Source organism: Aspergillus affinis (assembly GCF_023601865.1).
Source record: "Aspergillus affinis strain CMG 70 chromosome Unknown NODE_49_length_218823_cov_86_643632, whole genome shotgun sequence".
Lineage (NCBI taxonomy): Eukaryota > Fungi > Ascomycota > Eurotiomycetes > Eurotiales > Aspergillaceae > Aspergillus > Aspergillus affinis.
This window is the reverse complement of record NW_026515830.1, coordinates 131,727-147,947: the sequence shown is the minus strand read 5'-3', so window position 1 is coordinate 147,947 and position 16,221 is coordinate 131,727. Positions and strand designations below refer to the sequence as shown.

General features: G+C 52.7%; 5 protein-coding genes across 5 annotated transcripts; 3 read left to right on the top strand and 2 right to left on the bottom strand.

Annotated features, from left to right (window-relative positions):
* Positions 1-442: 442 nt before the first annotated feature.
* ampp (aminopeptidase P) lies at positions 443-2,837 on the top strand (the record flags this gene model as incomplete). Its single annotated transcript, XM_053100750.1, has 9 exons — positions 443-518; positions 747-912; positions 967-1,028; positions 1,091-1,312; positions 1,368-1,413; positions 1,477-2,305; positions 2,352-2,436; positions 2,487-2,531; positions 2,590-2,837. The coding sequence occupies 9 exons, from the start codon at positions 443-445 to the stop codon at positions 2,835-2,837; spliced, it is 1,779 nt and encodes a 592-aa protein (XP_052955623.1).
* A 549-nt stretch (positions 2,838-3,386) lies between these two features.
* Positions 3,387-7,368, top strand: KD926_007857 (exocyst subunit SEC8; the record flags this gene model as incomplete). The annotated part of the gene is made up of 9 exons (XM_053100749.1): positions 3,387-3,828; positions 3,893-4,066; positions 4,123-5,111; positions 5,173-5,286; positions 5,341-5,781; positions 5,841-5,976; positions 6,033-6,166; positions 6,220-6,327; positions 6,379-7,368. 9 exons carry the CDS (start codon positions 3,387-3,389, stop codon positions 7,366-7,368), a joined length of 3,528 nt encoding a protein of 1,175 aa, XP_052955622.1.
* Positions 7,369-8,408: 1,040 nt separating this feature from the next.
* On the top strand, positions 8,409-9,689 carry KD926_007856 (putative extracellular cellulase CelA/allergen Asp F7-like; the record flags this gene model as incomplete). Its single annotated transcript, XM_053100748.1, has 2 exons — positions 8,409-9,206; positions 9,279-9,689. The coding sequence occupies 2 exons, from the start codon at positions 8,409-8,411 to the stop codon at positions 9,687-9,689; spliced, it is 1,209 nt and encodes a 402-aa protein (XP_052955621.1).
* Positions 9,690-10,780: 1,091 nt separating this feature from the next.
* Positions 10,781-11,732, bottom strand: KD926_007855 (putative HLH DNA binding protein (Penr2); the record flags this gene model as incomplete). Its single annotated transcript, XM_053100747.1, has 2 exons — positions 10,781-11,133; positions 11,192-11,732. The coding sequence occupies 2 exons, from the start codon at positions 11,730-11,732 to the stop codon at positions 10,781-10,783; spliced, it is 894 nt and encodes a 297-aa protein (XP_052955620.1).
* Positions 11,733-14,689: 2,957 nt separating this feature from the next.
* On the bottom strand, positions 14,690-16,144 carry KD926_007854 (putative protein N-terminal asparagine amidohydrolase; the record flags this gene model as incomplete). The annotated part of the gene is made up of 1 exon (XM_053100746.1): positions 14,690-16,144. The coding sequence occupies one exon, from the start codon at positions 16,142-16,144 to the stop codon at positions 14,690-14,692; it is 1,455 nt and encodes a 484-aa protein (XP_052955619.1).
* Positions 16,145-16,221: the final 77 nt, after the last annotated feature.

The window sequence follows — 16,221 nt, the reverse complement described above, 5'->3', positions numbered from 1 at the left end:
TGAATACCCATGCGGTACTGTACGGTAACCAACCGGCCGTCTGCCCAAAGCTCCCCATCCGTCATATCTCGTTGGTTGAATCTCTCCACGTCTGCCACCTCAACCCTGCAATCGGCCTCTTTCTCTTTCTCTCGTGCAATTCTGCATATAACTAGCCCTGGTTCCATTTGCTAGTTGCGGGCTTTGTCCACCGTTTCCCTTCCCTTCTTTCTTATTTCTCTCTCCCTTGTGTAACATCCCCAGGAGGCTTGTGCTTGCAAGGCCTCATCTTCGGGAGACCATTCATCGGACACCCGCATCCCTCCCTGGTCCAACTCACCTGTCGATGCTCCTTTCCCACCCTCCAATTCGCCTTTGTTGGTCGTCAACCTTCCGATCGGTTCGCCAATTATCTTTCGCCCGCTCTAGGTTCTTTTCCTCCGTCCCGCGCTACTCCGCCGACATGGAGACCGTCAACACTTCCGAACGCCTGGCCAAACTGAGACAGTTGATGCAGGAGCACCAGGTCGATGTATACAGTATGACATCATATCTTCCCCTCTTCCCTCTCCGATGCCATTGCTAACTATTTTCGTTTTTTTCTCCAACAGTTGTTCCTTCGGAAGATAGCCACCAGTCGGAATATATCGCCCCATGTGACGGTCGTCGAGGTTAGAATGTCGCCCTTGATTATTACGCCCTTTTGATGCCGCGATTCCAATGAATCTGTCTGCAGTCACCGTTATAACTCAAATCTCTTTCTGCAGAATTTATCTCCGGCTTCTCCGGGTCCGCGGGTACTGCTATTGTCTCTCGGACCAAGGCTGCCCTGTCAACCGACGGTCGTTACTTCAATCAGGCCGCGAAACAGCTGGATAGCAACTGGGAACTCCTGAAACGGGGCGTAGAAGGTGTTCCGACGTGGCAGGAATGGTACGCAACAGAGAACCCAGATCATCCGAAGAAGACAAGCTGAGTGTTATCTAGGACCACTGAGCAAGCTGAGGGCGGTAAGGTCGTCGGCGTTGACCCGGCTTTATTCACTCCGTGTAAGTAATCTCAATTTTCTCTCACGTGAAAGCTCAGAGATCCGACAACTAATGCCCTATAGCCGGTGCTCGCAGCCTGACCGAGACCCTCAAGAAGAACGGCTCGTCGTTGGTGGGCGTTCAGCAGAACCTGGTTGATCTAGTTTGGGGCAAGGACCGACCTGCGGCCCCAAGGGAGCTAGTCAAGGTCCACCCGGAGAAGTATGCGGGAAAGAGCTTCCAGGAGAAGATCGGTGATCTGCGCAAGGAGCTAGAGACCAAGAAATATGCCGGTTTTGTTATTTGTACTGTGTCCCGATCCCTTTCCAATTGTGTGGTGACTAACGAGGCGAATGATAGCCATGCTGGATGAAATTGCCTGGCTGTTCAACCTGCGTGGCACCGAGTAAGTTCCACTTCGGCCCCATGTTTTCTCTCTTCCATTTGTTGCTGACCGGATAACTGAAAGCATTCCCTACAACCCCGTCTTCTTCTCATACGCCATTGTCACGCCCACATCGGTCGATCTTTACGTCGATGAGGATAAATTGACCCCCGAGGTCAAAGCTCATCTCGGTCAAGATGTCGCCATCAAACCATACGACTCCATTTTCGCTGATGTCAAGGCTATCAGCGAGGCGCGCAAGCAAGAATCGCAGCCAGCGAAATTCCTTCTTTCCAACAAAGCTTCTTGGGCCCTGAGTCTCAGTCTGGGAGGCGAGGACCACGTGGAGGAGGCCCGTAGCCCAATTGGCGATGCTAAGGCTATCAAAAACGACGTTGAACTCGCGGGTATGCGAGCGTGTCATATCCGGGATGGTGCCGCGCTGACCGAGTATTTTGCCTGGCTCGAGAACGAACTGGTCAACAAGAAGACCACTCTTGACGAGGTGGATGCCGCCGACAAGTTGGAGCAGATCCGATCCAAGCATGATCTTTTCGCGGGCCTTTCCTTCGACACCATCTCGTCCACGGGCCCTAACGGCGCTGTCATCCATTACAAGCCCGAGAAGGGAAGCTGCGCCATTATTGATCCTAAGGCCATTTATCTCTGTGACTCGGGTGCTCAGTATTTCGACGGCACGACAGACGTGACGAGAACATTCCATTTCGGACAGCCTTCCGAGGTCGAGAAGAAAGCTTTCACCTTGGTCTTGAAGGGTGTTATCGCACTTGATTCCGCCGTCTTCCCTAAAGGCACCAGTGGGTTTGCGTTAGATGTTCTGGCGAGACAGCACCTGTGGAAAGAGGGACTGGATTACTTGCACGGAACCGGTCACGGAATTGGCTCCTACTTGGTGAGTACTCAGCCTCCTTTTATGAGGCCTAGGCTAATGGTTGTAGAATGTGCACGAGGGCCCCATGGGTATCGGCAGTCGCGTCCAGTATACGGAAGTTCCTATTGCCCCCGGCAATGTCATCTCGGACGGTACGTTCCAGTGAATTGGATCTCAGATGGGCATCTGCTAATTTGTATAGAACCCGGATTTTACGAGGACGGCAAGTTTGGTATCCGTATCGAGAGTAAGCACCCTCCCCTTCCCTTCGGAAATTGAATCGTCTAACTCAGGTTGGTCGATAGATGTCATCATGGCTCGTGAAGTCCAAACGACGCATAACTTCGGCGATCGCCCGTGGCTGGGCTTCGAACATGTCACCATGACTCCCATCGGTCGCAACCTGATCGAACCCTCTCTTTTGAGCGACTCGGAGATCAAATGGGTCAATGACTACCATGCTGAGATCTGGGATAAGACGCATCACTTCTTTGAGAATGATGACTACACCCGCAAGTGGCTCGAGCGCGAGACGAAGCCCATTTCGAAATAAGTGCTGGCAGAAGGTGTCTTACGTAGTATTATTCGCAGTCTGAAGCCTGCTTGGGTCAGGAACGGACGAGCCTTTTTAATTCAATCTTTGACATAGAGTGCACGCCATTTAATGGATGTGATGTGTAATTGCTGGTGCTAAATAAAGATGCCGATGATGGTACTCTGTACAGTACATACCTCTCGGCCCTCCTTCGGTGGTGCATTGCGGAACGTGGCTGGTTGCTTGTGTGGAGAAGCGCGAGCCGCCTTCCACCCCATCGATGACTGCTCCTTTCTGTTTCTACTTTCTACTCCATACCGCCTCCCGTTGCTGTCGAGCCATTTGTACTTACCCCCTACTCTCCTTGCCCGTGAGGATGATCATGGTCGCATCCTCTCCTTCCTGATCTCATTGCGCCAGCGCCTGAACACCGAAAATTTGATTTCGCGACCCGACCCAAGCCGGCCTTCTATCCTCGAGCCCCCCGCCATTCCCCTTCCTTTCGGAAGCCTTCGCACCTAGACTTGATCCAATTCGCATAATATCTACCGGCATCAGCGATCTGGTATGAGTGGCAGAAACGGTTACGGCAACGGATACGGTTACTCCGACTCCAGCCGGTACGACCGCCCCGATGGAGGATACGGCAGCAGCAGCAGCAATAGCAACCTGGGGGTAAACGGCTACGGAGGTGGAGGAGGACGAGACCGTCGCCCTGGTGGCTACGGTGGCTTCTATCCGGAGGCTTCGCAGCAACCCCCATTGCCCCCGTCTCATTCTCCCGACCGACGCCGCGATCGATGGGAGCGGGAGCCCGAATATTCGTCCTCGTCGCGCTCCCGCACACGAGACCGAGAAGCTGATCCCGAGAGGAAGTTGCAGACTTCGCGCGATGGTCGATCACAAGGAGAGGCTGGCTGGCTGGCCAACAGCAGTAGTAGCGGGGAGAGGGAGAGGGGCAGGGATCGAGATTTGAGCAATTCAGTGGCAGGGGCCCATGCTACTGACGGTTTGGCTCCCTACGACCTGACACATTTCTCTCTCAATTGCTGATCATTTGGTGCTTGCTTTAGGTGTCCTACAATCAATTCATAGCGAATGGGCATTCGTGGCCTCCGATGATTGCGTACCGGCGCAAGTGGCATTACAGCTGATGGACACAAGCACGTTAGGGAAGTCCGATCGCGAGCCGGACTTCCTGAACATGCACGATCAGATTCAGCAGACTCTGAAGTCTGTTGTCAATGGTTCGTTTTCGCCCTTGCACCTTTGTTTCCCGATACTGATAGAGATGCCTTGACAGAGCACCACCAGGGATTCAACAGTTCCATCGGTACTTATCATAAGATTCAATCGAGTATACAAAGTTCACAGGGCCGGGTCCGGAATCTGAAGAATGCGCTGGAGCAGGCAAAAGGTGGGCTACTATCGACCAAGCCCGAGCTGAAGGGCTTAGCGACATCATCCCAAAAGTACGACGACATTATCCAGCTTTTTAGCCAGATCCAGGAAATCCAGTCCCTCCCGGAGAAGTTAGAATCGTTGATATCGGATAAGCGGTTCCTTGCTGCGGTCGAAGTACTTCACAATGCGTTTCGGCTACTCCGACGTTCGGATTTGGACAATATCGGCGCTCTAGCGGACATTCGGGCCTATTTCACCAACCAGGAAAGCTCAATTACCGACATTCTGGTGGAAGAATTACATGACCATCTGTATCTCAAGTCTCCCTATTGCTCGGGTCGATGGAAGCAGCCTACAGCGGAGGGAGAAAATAACGGTGGAACTCCGGCCAGTCTGACTGGAACTACTACCTGGGAGAGACCCGTGTATGGGTTCCTTGCCAAGCTGGATGCCACGACGCCTATGATCGAGGATGCTTCGCGGAATCCAGAAGCCGACACCTTTTACTACATCCAGCTGCTGGTGGAAGCACTCAACAAGATGGGTCATCTGGATATAGCTGTCGACCGAATTGAACAGCGGCTCCCGGTTGAGCTTTTCTCAGTAGTTGACAAAACGAATGCTGAGATTGATGCGCGCTATCCGAACCCGACTCGCGGTTTCGCATCTCAAGACAACAAGGCCGCCTTGCCCACCGAGGTCATCGAGAAACGTGGACACGTCTTATCTGAATACCTGTGGGCCCTATATGCCAAGTTTGAGGCCATTGCCGAGGGTCACCGAGTTGTTCACGATGTCATTGCGGCCATCGTGGAACGTGAGGGAATTCCTAAAAGTAGCTCTCTCGTGGGTGGTTTCAAGGAGTTGTGGAAGCTCTATCAGAGCGAGGTAAGTTGACAAGTGTGGAATTGGGCAATGTGGCACCTTTTTTCTGATATATTGCGAACAGATTCGATCTATCATGCACGACTATTTGGCCACAGACGGTGTGTCATTGCGACAAGGAGCTGAAGAGTCCGAAGCCAGGCGCCAATTCTATTCAGGCATCCGAGACAAGAACAAGGTAATTGATAATTGGGACAAGAATCAGAGCACTCCCAATGCTAACTAAATCCAGAAAATGTTTAAATTGTCGGAGGCCGATCGAACAACGGAAATCCAAGCCGAGCAGGATGAGCTGGACGAAATTCTTCGAGCGTCGGTTCCTGGACTGGTGTCCAAATCAAGACAGAAATCCTCTGCAGAAAATGCATCCGACTCCAAGCAAGGAAACTCGGGCACCGGTCATAAAATTCTTCTAGAGCCGAGCGTGTTCAACATGAGTCTCCTCCTTCCGCCCTCACTCTCCTTCATCCAGCGGTTGAAAGAAATCGTTCCTGTGGAGTCGGATATTGCTATGAGCACGTTGACCTCATTCTTGGACGACTTCCTTGTCAACGTTTTCCTTCCCCAGTTGGAAGAGACTGTGAACGATCTATGTACCCTCAGCTACATTGCGCCAGACGCATTCACTGAAGACTCTCACTGGTCGGCAGTTTCTCCACGGCCGCTGTTTAAGGTAATATTGATGTCAGCCTTTCTTTATAACCACCATTGGTTAACGCATCGACATTCTAGGGAACGGTCCAGTTCATGTCTATTATTAAAGAGTTCAGTAAAATGCTATCAAGCATCCCTCATGACCAGGCATTCTCCCAACTTCTTATCTCTCAGATTGTAAACTTCTACGACAAGTGCTGTGGTTGGTACAAAGGTGAGTAGTTTGTACCCTTGATGTTTTATGGTATTTCTCTGACAATAGCGATAAAGCCATCGTTACAAAGGTCAATCAAGGAGCTCGACTCAAGGCGGCAGCTCTGTTTGCTGATTCCGGTGAACTGCGCGACTTGGTTAGTGGCTTGTGGCAAGCGCAAAATGACGAAAAGCCAGCACTCATCGATAAGGTAACTTACACGTATATGGCAACCAGCCCTTGGAATTCAATTAACCTTCTCAGGAAACGAGTATCCTCCTCAAGCGCACAAACGATGTACCATTAGAACCGTACGATATTGTTTCCGACCCCAAGACAGTGGCCGCTCTGTCACTTCTGTACAATAGCATGGTTGGTGTTCCCCTTACATTACTGGTATATGGCTGACTGACAGTGAACCAGCAATGGCTTGCAAGTCATCTCGGAAAATTGCGTCAAATTACTCAGCCTAGCCCAGAGTCGCAGAAGTCACAAACTGAGAGAGGCCCTGGGAACCGCCGGTGGACTTTGGTCAGTGCGATGAAACCCAGGCGAGATAGCGTCTCCCAACCTGTTTATCTCCCTCTGAACATCGAGACGGCGACTGCATTCGATACAACCCTTCAGTCTCTGCGGGAACTCTCTCTGACTGCTCTCTTTGCCCTGCAAATTGACATTCGGTGCGGTGTCATTCACATGCTGACCCGAACGATGGCCGGGCCCAATCCTCCCGGTACTCGCAACTCTGAACCAGTGACGCCTTCACCCAATACCACGACCGACTGGTGGCATATTGTGAAGAACCAGCCAACGGCTGCATCGCCCACAGTGCTTGAGCTAAACAACGATCTGATTGCGTTTGATACCAATATCTCCACCTACTTGGGGTCCTCTGAGCGTTGGTTCATCACATCGGGTCTAGCCCGGTTCATCGACCAAACCTTTGTGTCGAGAACTCCCCTTATTGGTGCCATGAATGAGAACGGGGCTCTACGGCTGCAGCTAGATGTTCTTGTCTTGCAGCAGAACTTGAAGAATGTCATCATCGCGCCGACCGCCGACCTGGCGGAGAATGGAAACGTCTCCGACCAAGAATTGGCCGCCCAGGAAGAGAGTGTCGCGCTTCCGCGCAGTGCCAAGTTCCTTGACTGGTTCTTGGAAGGTGCCGAAAAGGCCCTTGACTATGCCAAGGACGAAAAGGAGTACTTTGCGGCTAAGGGCGACAAAGCGTTGGCCGCAGGAAATGGGGAACCTTTTACCTATGAGGAACTCAAGGTCCTCATCGATCTCTCCTTCTCTGATTACCTCCTAGGACCTAGGGGAGCAGAGAACCGGGAAGATTTCATGTTTGCGAAGAAAGCAAGCGCAGACGCACTTCTGCGATTGAACGAAATTATGTGGGATTCCAAATAAAGGGCGATTTGGAAGGACATGAAGCTCCTGATTATTCTTTATATTTAAACGATTTGGCTCGAAGGCCGATGGATTCGGCTCCGATTGGCTTCAGTGATTTAGCGCCACGCACCATTATACATATTTAATTCAGACCTCAATAGACGAAAGACAGCCTAGAGTTAAAGAGACGCTGCGACAAGCGCACCAAATCATCGTTGAATACTGACGTCGATTGTTCCTTTGCTTCAGCCTCCGAAAATACATGATGAAACACCGCATTGGTCTAGATCCTAGACGTCGAACATACATGATCGATTGCTCTCAAAGCTCAAATGATCAGTCTTGCCCCTCATGAGCGCAAATGAGCGATTTGTCTTGACTCCAAAACAAATTCCAGGGGTCCCTGGCCCGGCTGGTGCTGGCTTCATTTCCACCGCAGGATCTGATTGCTCGCAGTGGGTCCAGGATTCTGTAGTTTAATTTCCCAACGCTCATAGCTAAGCCTGCGGAAGCCATCGGACGACCCAGTTATCAAGATCCCGCGCCAGCAAAGATGGGGACAATGTGAACGAATTTTGCGCTTTGCGTGGTGGCCTTTGACCGTCTTGATCCACGTCCGGCGTTTCAGATAAACGTCTCATTTCGCTAGTCGGCGATAGAGCCCAAACCAGTGGCCACCACTCTACGATTAGGGCTTACGATTCATCAAAACCATGGCACTAGTGGCCTTGTTTTCTTGGATGGTTCATTTGCTTTTATATTGCGGGCGTCAGGCGGTTCGTGTCTAGTCCGGTGGCCACCGCAGGCAACTCGAATTCGGTCCGCTCATATATCCTCCCTGCTCGTTCCGGGCCTTGGGTTTTTTCTGTTCTTCGTCTCTCCTTACACTCATTGTCTGGAACAGCAGATCTGTTTATCCTAGGATTTGATATCCAGGTGTCCATTCATTACACTTCGATTCTTGTGCTGGGTTGCACGTCCAATCTTTTTCGATTCAGCTGCTCGCAAATTCACTCCTTCTTTACTACAGCAGACTACTGTTCATTCCCTACATCATCATGAAGTACCAGTCTATTGTCTCTCTGGGTCTTGCTGCTCTCGGCACGGCCAGCCCTGTCTTCCACCACAAGGACAACGGCCAGTGTCCTCCCGGCTACTCGCCCAGTGTCTACTACATCACCGTCACCGCGGAGGTCGCTCCTACGTCGACTTCGTCCGTTGAGTTGACCACGGCGGTCTCTTCTTCGACCACCTCGACCACCTCGACCACCTTGGCCTCGGAGACGACGGTCAGCACCACGCAGACCCCCATCCAGCCGACCTACCAGACCTTGGTGGAAATGCCTGCCCCTGTCGCCACGGAGGCCCCTGCTACGTCCGAGGCCGAGGCCGCTCCCGTTGAGACCACTGCCGCTGCAGAGCCCTCCACTACATCCAGCTCTATTCAGCAGCAGCCGACGGTTGTTGTTGTCTCATCTGAGTCCTCTGCTGCTGCCCCTGCCCCTTCCACCACCGAGACTGAGGCTCCAGTGGTTGCTGGCCCTACCACAACCCAGGCCGCTAAGCCTGCCGTTACCACTGCCGCTTCTTCCTCTTCTTCTAACTCCAACTCGAACTCCAATGCTGGCTCTAGCTCCTCTTCCTCGTCCTCCTCCGGCACCTCTGGTGCCACCAACTCTGGCAAAGCCACCTTCTACGGCGGCAACGTGTCCGGCGGTGCGTGCTCCTTCAGCGGATACACCATCCCCAGCAGCCTCTTCGGCACGGCCCTCTCGCAAGCCCGCTGGAATGACGCCGCCTCCTGCGGCGCCTGCGTGTCGGTCAAGGGACCTGACGGAAACAGCGTCAAGGCCATGGTACGTACACCTTCCTTCCCTCACTCCCTCCATCAACCATCAACCCCCCAACTCTAACATATGACTTTCCAGATCGTCGACAAATGCCCCGAATGTGAATCCAACCACCTCGACCTCTTCGAGACCGCCTTCTCCGAGCTCGCCGCCACCTCGGAAGGCATCATCCCCATCTCCTGGTCCTTCGTGCCCTGCGGCATCGACTCCCCCATCACCCTGAAGAACAAGGAAGGCACCTCCGCCTACTGGTTCTCCATGCAGGTCGTGAACGCGAACGAGCCCGTCGAGAAACTGGAGGTCAGCACCGACGGCGGCAGCACCTGGCAGGCGACCACCCGCAGCGACTACAACTTCTTTGAGAACGAGAGCGGCTTTGGTACCGAGAGTGTTGATGTCAAGGTCACGGCGAAGTCTGGCGGTGTGGTCACGGTTAAGAATGTGGGTTGCCAGTCGGGAGTTGAGAAGGAGGCGACGAGTAACTTTTAAGAGTCTCCTTTTTGTCTGTCTCTTTCTCTTTGAAGGATGTTCGACATTCGACATTCGTGATTCAGAGAGATGAGATGAGATGAGATGTGATGAACTGAGTGGGTTGGGTTCAATCTTGGTGTGAGATCTGTGGGTACCTTGCTTGCATGGTCCCTGCGTGGTTCGATATCTCATTTCCTCTCTCTCTCTCTCTCTCTCTCTCTCTCCCTCCATCGTTCGGACTTTTTTAACTTTCTACCTTCTCTTTTATATTCCTTGCATTCTCCGAGCGGTTTGCATTGCCCGCTTCTTACGTTCGATATGCCGATGATATGGCTTCTTTGCGCTTGATGAAGCGCGGTTCTTGATGCAACTTTTATTCTTTTTTTTCTTACTACCTTTTTTGACCCTTCTCTGTATATATCTTTTTACCTTCTTACCTCATCTATATCATGTCTATTCAAGACATAGAATTGAATATCAAGATCCAGACTTGCTCGGGACGATGAAACATCTTACAACCCTTGGTCTCCAACCACAAGGAAAGATAATCTACAACTACAAACCACACACAGATAATTCGAATTTAACTTGCATTCCCGATAACGCGCCGCGATATCGCAGGCTTGAGCCTCCGGATTAATCACACCCAGCCGTAGTTTCGCCAGCCCATCCGTGAAAGGAAACAGAGAAAAGGAAAGATAATTGATAACGTACACACAGAATCAGAATGGATAGTGGGGGTTAAAAAAAAGAGACAGAGAACAGAAAACCGACCCCAGGCTAAAAAATAAAGGAAACGGAAAAAAAGATTAATGTGACCCACCATAGAAACATGTATGAGATCATACCGGCACACATGGAACACTGTACCTTTGAAGAGACAAATAAATCAAATGAGAATCAAGGTGGCATCGCAACACGATCAAACGAAATCTGGTCGAGGGAGAGGTTGTTTGAAGGGACGAGGAAAAGGAAGGAAAGGAGACAACAGAAGAGGCCTCAGCCTCCCGAGATAAACAAATCGTAGCGCATGTAAGACCGTAAAGCGGAAAACACACCGCAAAGATGAGAGGAGAGCAAATGTAAACAAAGGTCACGTGAACCAGTCATTAGACTTGGCCCTGGTCTACCTCGAGAGGTTCGAGCTCCTTTGATTCCTCGTAGTCATCAAACTCCAGGCCGGCATCGCGGCAGCGCTGCAGCCACTTGGTTGCGATGTCGCCACGGCGGTTGACCTCAACCTTCAGTTTCGAATTTTGCGAGCTGATCTCACTGATGGCATGGCTGGTTGTCATGTTGTCCTGCTCCCATCTTTCGCTCATGGCCTTCTTCTCATCGTGCAGCTGACAGATGTACTCGATGGCACGCTGCAAGATGGCACCCTTGTTCTTGTCACAATTAGGGACTAAGCGAGCAATCTGATTAATGCCCTCGTTAATCGCCTCGCGACGTCTGCGTTCCACTGTAAAGGCCGGGTTAGCAGACAGCCAGATGCCGCAGTGCGTGATGGACTACAGTACCTTCTTTGTGGTTGTTTTTGCGAATCTGATGCCACTCCGGGGAACCCACCGAGGGTTTCTGGTTCATGCTCTGGGCTTCGCGCGCGGCATAAACGGCAGCGGCGGTGGAGTTGTGGCCGTGGGTGGATCCGATGGCCTGGCCCATATCATCGCCGAAAGTCAGGCCGTGGGCAATGTTGTTGTCGAAGGACGTGTCAGGAGGAGGAGGGGGGTATTTGTTTTGAGGAGTGTGGGCGGCCAGCGCAGCTTTCGCAGTCAGAGCGTTGTCATCCGAGATGCCGTTCTGAGGGCCGACGTGCTGCAGGATCTGCTGGTCGATGTTGAGTTCCGAAGCAGCGTTGGGCAGGCCATGGTGATCGTAGGAGCCAAGCGAGCTATGGGCGAAGTTGGTCTGCGCATCGGGTCCGGGGATGCTGCCGTTACTACCGTTGGAAGAACGGTTCAGCCGCTGAGCATCGGGTCCGGTGCTGTCAGTGCTGTCGCGCTTGCGCTTGTTAGGCACATTGCCGTCCGAGCCACCGAGGGACGGGTCCGACATCATGTAGGCGACCGTGAGTCGGTCTCCTGAGATGAGTGACGGTCGTTAGCACGGCGTTAACCGTCACGTCAGTTAACAACAGTTGACGTACCCGTTCAATACTGCACGACCCCGCGGTATAAGTGAAATCCTGGGATTTCAAGTAAGCGATCGCCCAGGGCCCTTATAGAGTGTTATTTATGTTAGTATCTGTGTTTTCGAAGCTCGACCTCGAGTCTCGCGATGAAACGCGATATTAGGATAAGTAGTGTTTGAGGTTGAACGACAATTCAGAAAATCAGAGGGGGAAAAAAAAAAAAAAAAATTGGCCGGCAATCGTCAGGTGTAAAAGCTAGTAACGTGAGGACAATGACAGTCACTGGCCCCAGATTTACGTGAAGATCGACGCAGACATCGATAACGGGGAGAGGTGGTGAGTGTTCGGGGACGCGTTGGTCTGACGCGCTCGTCTCCGCACCACAACATCATGCGGTTTTTTGGGATCGACCCAGCGGCGCCAGCCAACGGAACCCCGTGAGATACAGCTACAAAAACCCCGTGAAAAGCAGGGGAAAGAGGGTAGGAATAGAAAGAGGGATCGCTCAGCATGCTGATGAGCCCTGAGGCGACATCAGACACGCGTCCTGGCGGTTTTGCGACCGGCGTCAAGCGCGCCCCCCGAACAGCAGCATCGTGAACGAGCCCCCTCACGACCGGATGACGGCGGACGGCAGACAGACGGCGTGTGCAGGAACATCACGAGTGACAGGACTGAGACGTGCTGACACGAAAGGGGAGGGGGACGAAAGCAGCGGGCGCCGTCGCAGCAAGGAAGGGGAAGAGGGAGAGAGAGAGAGAGAGAAGGGCTCTTACTGTACCTTGGGATGGGCAGTTTATCACCTGACAGCAAGTCACCTGCCACGGGAAACAACAAGATGGAAGAATGGCGAGTTTCGATCGCGAGAGACGAAGAACGAGAATTCCACGCGAAAGAAATGGGGGAGAATGAAGAGCAGCAATTCAGCAGCGACGAACAGGCTGGCTTTGAGCACGAACAAAAGGACGAGGACGATAATACACTGGAAAGAAGGGATACCCTCGGGGAAGTAGAGTAGAGAGCGCGAGTCGAGTAGAGAGGGACGCACTCACGTGGTCTCTCGGTCGGACTGAGGAGACGCCCAGGCGGTCTGCGGTGCGCCACACGCTCCCGTCGCGCACTTTTGCCGGTCACCTGATCCTGGGGGTGCCGGACGGAACGGTGGTGAATAATAATGGATCTCAACAGATGCAGAGCGAACAGAAATAATACAATAAAGAAAAGAAAATACTCGCCTCCGCACCGCTTATCAACCACTCGTCTGCCTCTCCTGCCGCCCTCCTTCTGGATGTCCGTCATGTCATGTGCTGCAGTCCCGTGCCCCCTCCTCCGCCAAGGGCCCCGTCCAGCCCGCTGATTGGCTGGCCGCCCTCAGTCTCTGCCCGGCACTCGGAGAAACTGTTGACCCTAAGATCACGTGGTGCCCGCCTGCCCTGGGAGTGGCAGCCTGGGAGCCTGGGAAGGTTCCGACTTATTCGCGCTCTGCCTTCCGACGGTGGTCCGTTCGACTGTAGTAGAACTTTAGAGAACCGAGAGAACTCAGACCTGGGCCAATGATCCGGATTGCCTCGTCTTGCAGAATCTCCATCATTGGAGCACAAGCACTCGTCCTAATTCGAAAATGCTGCTCAATCCCGGTCGGCCCGACCCTCCTTGGGTTCCTGCTGGGTAGCACGGTCTATGTCCCGTCGTGAATAGTACCGGTCGATCCCTCTGCTAGTTTGTCCTGGGGAAGGACCGATGTCGCCGGTGGTGCTCCCTAACCCTCCCATCCATACGGCTTGCTTCCCTGTTGCTCACAAGGTCGAGACAGAGTGTGGGAACGGGGAATGGTTGGTGGATTGGAGGGAGTATAGGGGGGGTGGTAAAAAAGCACTGCCGCGCCGGCTCGTCGTATCTTCTTTTTTCTTTCGTTTGTTCTTTTCATAGCCCAGTTCTTTTTTAGATTTTTCAAGAATGTCGTGCCACTAGTTGTCTCAGAATGCGGCGAAAAAGGTGCCTCCTTTCTTGTTGAAACCCCCTCCTCCTCCTCCTCCTCCTCCTCCTCCTCCCCCCCCCAGCCGAGGGATTTGATGCCTCCACATCTCGACTAGCTGCTAAAAAAGTAGTCGTCCTTTGCTCTGCCCCCAAGCAAGGGAATGAATGTCACGGCACTTCAGCTGACCCGGTGTCACATGTACTGCACACCGGTCCTCAATCCCCGACTTACCCAGTGCGAACCCTCTTCTGTCCCCATCGACGATGGCAAGGTGGATGGAGGGTTACGATCTGTGGGGAATGGGAAATCATCCCCAGTCTCTTCTTCATGGCTGCCTATGAGAGACAGTCCATCTGATGGATCGGCGATCATCCTTGGGGTCATGCGATAACGGCGATAAGAGGAGACGGAGGATTGATTCTCACGGCCTTCTTTTTCATTAAATGTCCGGGGATGAAGTCTAGAATGCAGCCGTCACATGGGAGGCACCGCCAGAGGGACGTCAAGTGACCCGTCGCATCGCTACTGAATGTGGCAACACCTGCTTCTGTCTATCACCATTAGAACCGTAGAAGAAGCAAAGGGCAGAATAGAAAAGAATAGAAAAAGAAATGTCACAACACCTGTCGGACATACTACGGGTGGTTCCCTGCCCTCAACTTCCATATCTCGACCAACCTGTAAAAATGAAAAAATGTAGATTCTTGTGGACTCCACACGCACGATCTCCTCGAGCAGATCCTACAACGGCGATCAACCCTGGAGCTGCATGCGTCATACCACCGCCATCTTCTGTCATCGCCTCTATGTATACATAACGCATGATCTGAATACCCAACGAGAAGAGAGAGGGGAGCAGATGCAGAAGGTCTATAATTCGTAGGTTTATCATGGCAGTAATAGCCTTCAACCGCCCCTCTTCACCAACTCAAAAATCATCCTAGGATCCTCCTGGGTGTCTGCGAAGCAAATTCCCTCACTTGCCGCGCCCATCAGATTCCAGCAATGTATCTTCACGTCGAGCGGCGGTGTCTCTTCCTTTGCCCCGTCCTTGTCGGATCCATTCGGAGCGTTTTCCGCCCCGGTACTAGCTTTCTCCGACGACGAAAGAGGCTGCGCGCGCTGATCGATGGCGATAATGGCGCTGGTACCCGCGTATCGAGCCAGATTGGCCCCTTCGGCCCCCTCTTCCTCCCCGGTTCGATTGGCGAAGACCAGAATGATCCGTTTGTCTTGATCGGAGTCGACAGCGCCGGCCTCGTCGATGTCCGAGTTGTGTTTCATTTTCCGTCGGATTAGAGGGATGAATCGTTGGATCCAGTAATTAAAGGTATCTAGATCCGGTTTGTCGGCCAGCACGTCCAGCTCCTCCCGGCTTAGCAGGGTAAGCCACGCCATCGACAGCACGACCAGCTGAGTCTTCGAGTCGAGCACCCGATTCGCAAATTCCCAAGCCGTGAACGGTGCCTTGAATTGGTAGGGATTGATGTCCATGCAGATGCCAAACGACGTCGCCACCTTGGAAGAGGCCGTAGCACCGTGGTCGGGGTCCGCGAAGCTCAACTCCTGAAAGCTGCGCGCCGCATCGCCTTCTTCCGCCCACGTCTCGTCCGTATAATACAGGAACGTCTTACGGTAGTTCGCAAGTATTTCTCCGCTCTCGTCGACCACCAGCAGAGAATTATAGCACTTCTCCTGCTCGTCGCTCGCACCATCTGAGCTTGTCGACGCCGTTTCGAGTTCCGGATACCCCACGCACACCTTACACTGATAGCGTTTCGCGACGTCTCGTGCCCAGTTGGCAGACGGGCCCTTTCCCGTGGGCTCCAAATACGGCTTGATAGCCTCCAATGAAGGGAAGTTATACCCTGGCTGATGTTCAGTCAAGAGGACACCGGAAGAAGAAAAAGAAGAAGAAGAAGAAGCAAAAACGAAACTATTGAACTCACCCGTCAGTGCTAACTCGGGCAATACCAGGATCTCCGGCCTCAGGGCGTCCATCCCCGCCGCGGTACCCCTTGATTCGAGCAGTTTGCCATGCTGGAGTAGTTCGTTGGCCCGTCGGATGTTACCCTCGACGTCGCCCAGCTTCGGGGCGAATTGTAAAGTGGCTATTTTCATTTCCCGGCGTTGCCTATTGAATGTATAAGTACCGCGGCGAATAGGAACTGGCCGGATTACAGTCGGGAGGAAACGCGCTGGGGCAAGTCCAATGAAAAGGAACCTGGAGTGCTGTTGGAAATAAATTGTGGCTGTCTGAAGGAGGGTGAGTGTGTTCACAGGGGGTGTGCGCGTGAGAATGTCTAGGGAGGTCGGCGTGGGGATGATAGAAGTTGGTTTCATGGATATGACGCCGAGCATTATAATTGGCTGGAAGTGCACCAGATCAGGTGACGGACATGCGGCTTAGGTAACGGCACGTTAGCTCTAACTAGTTA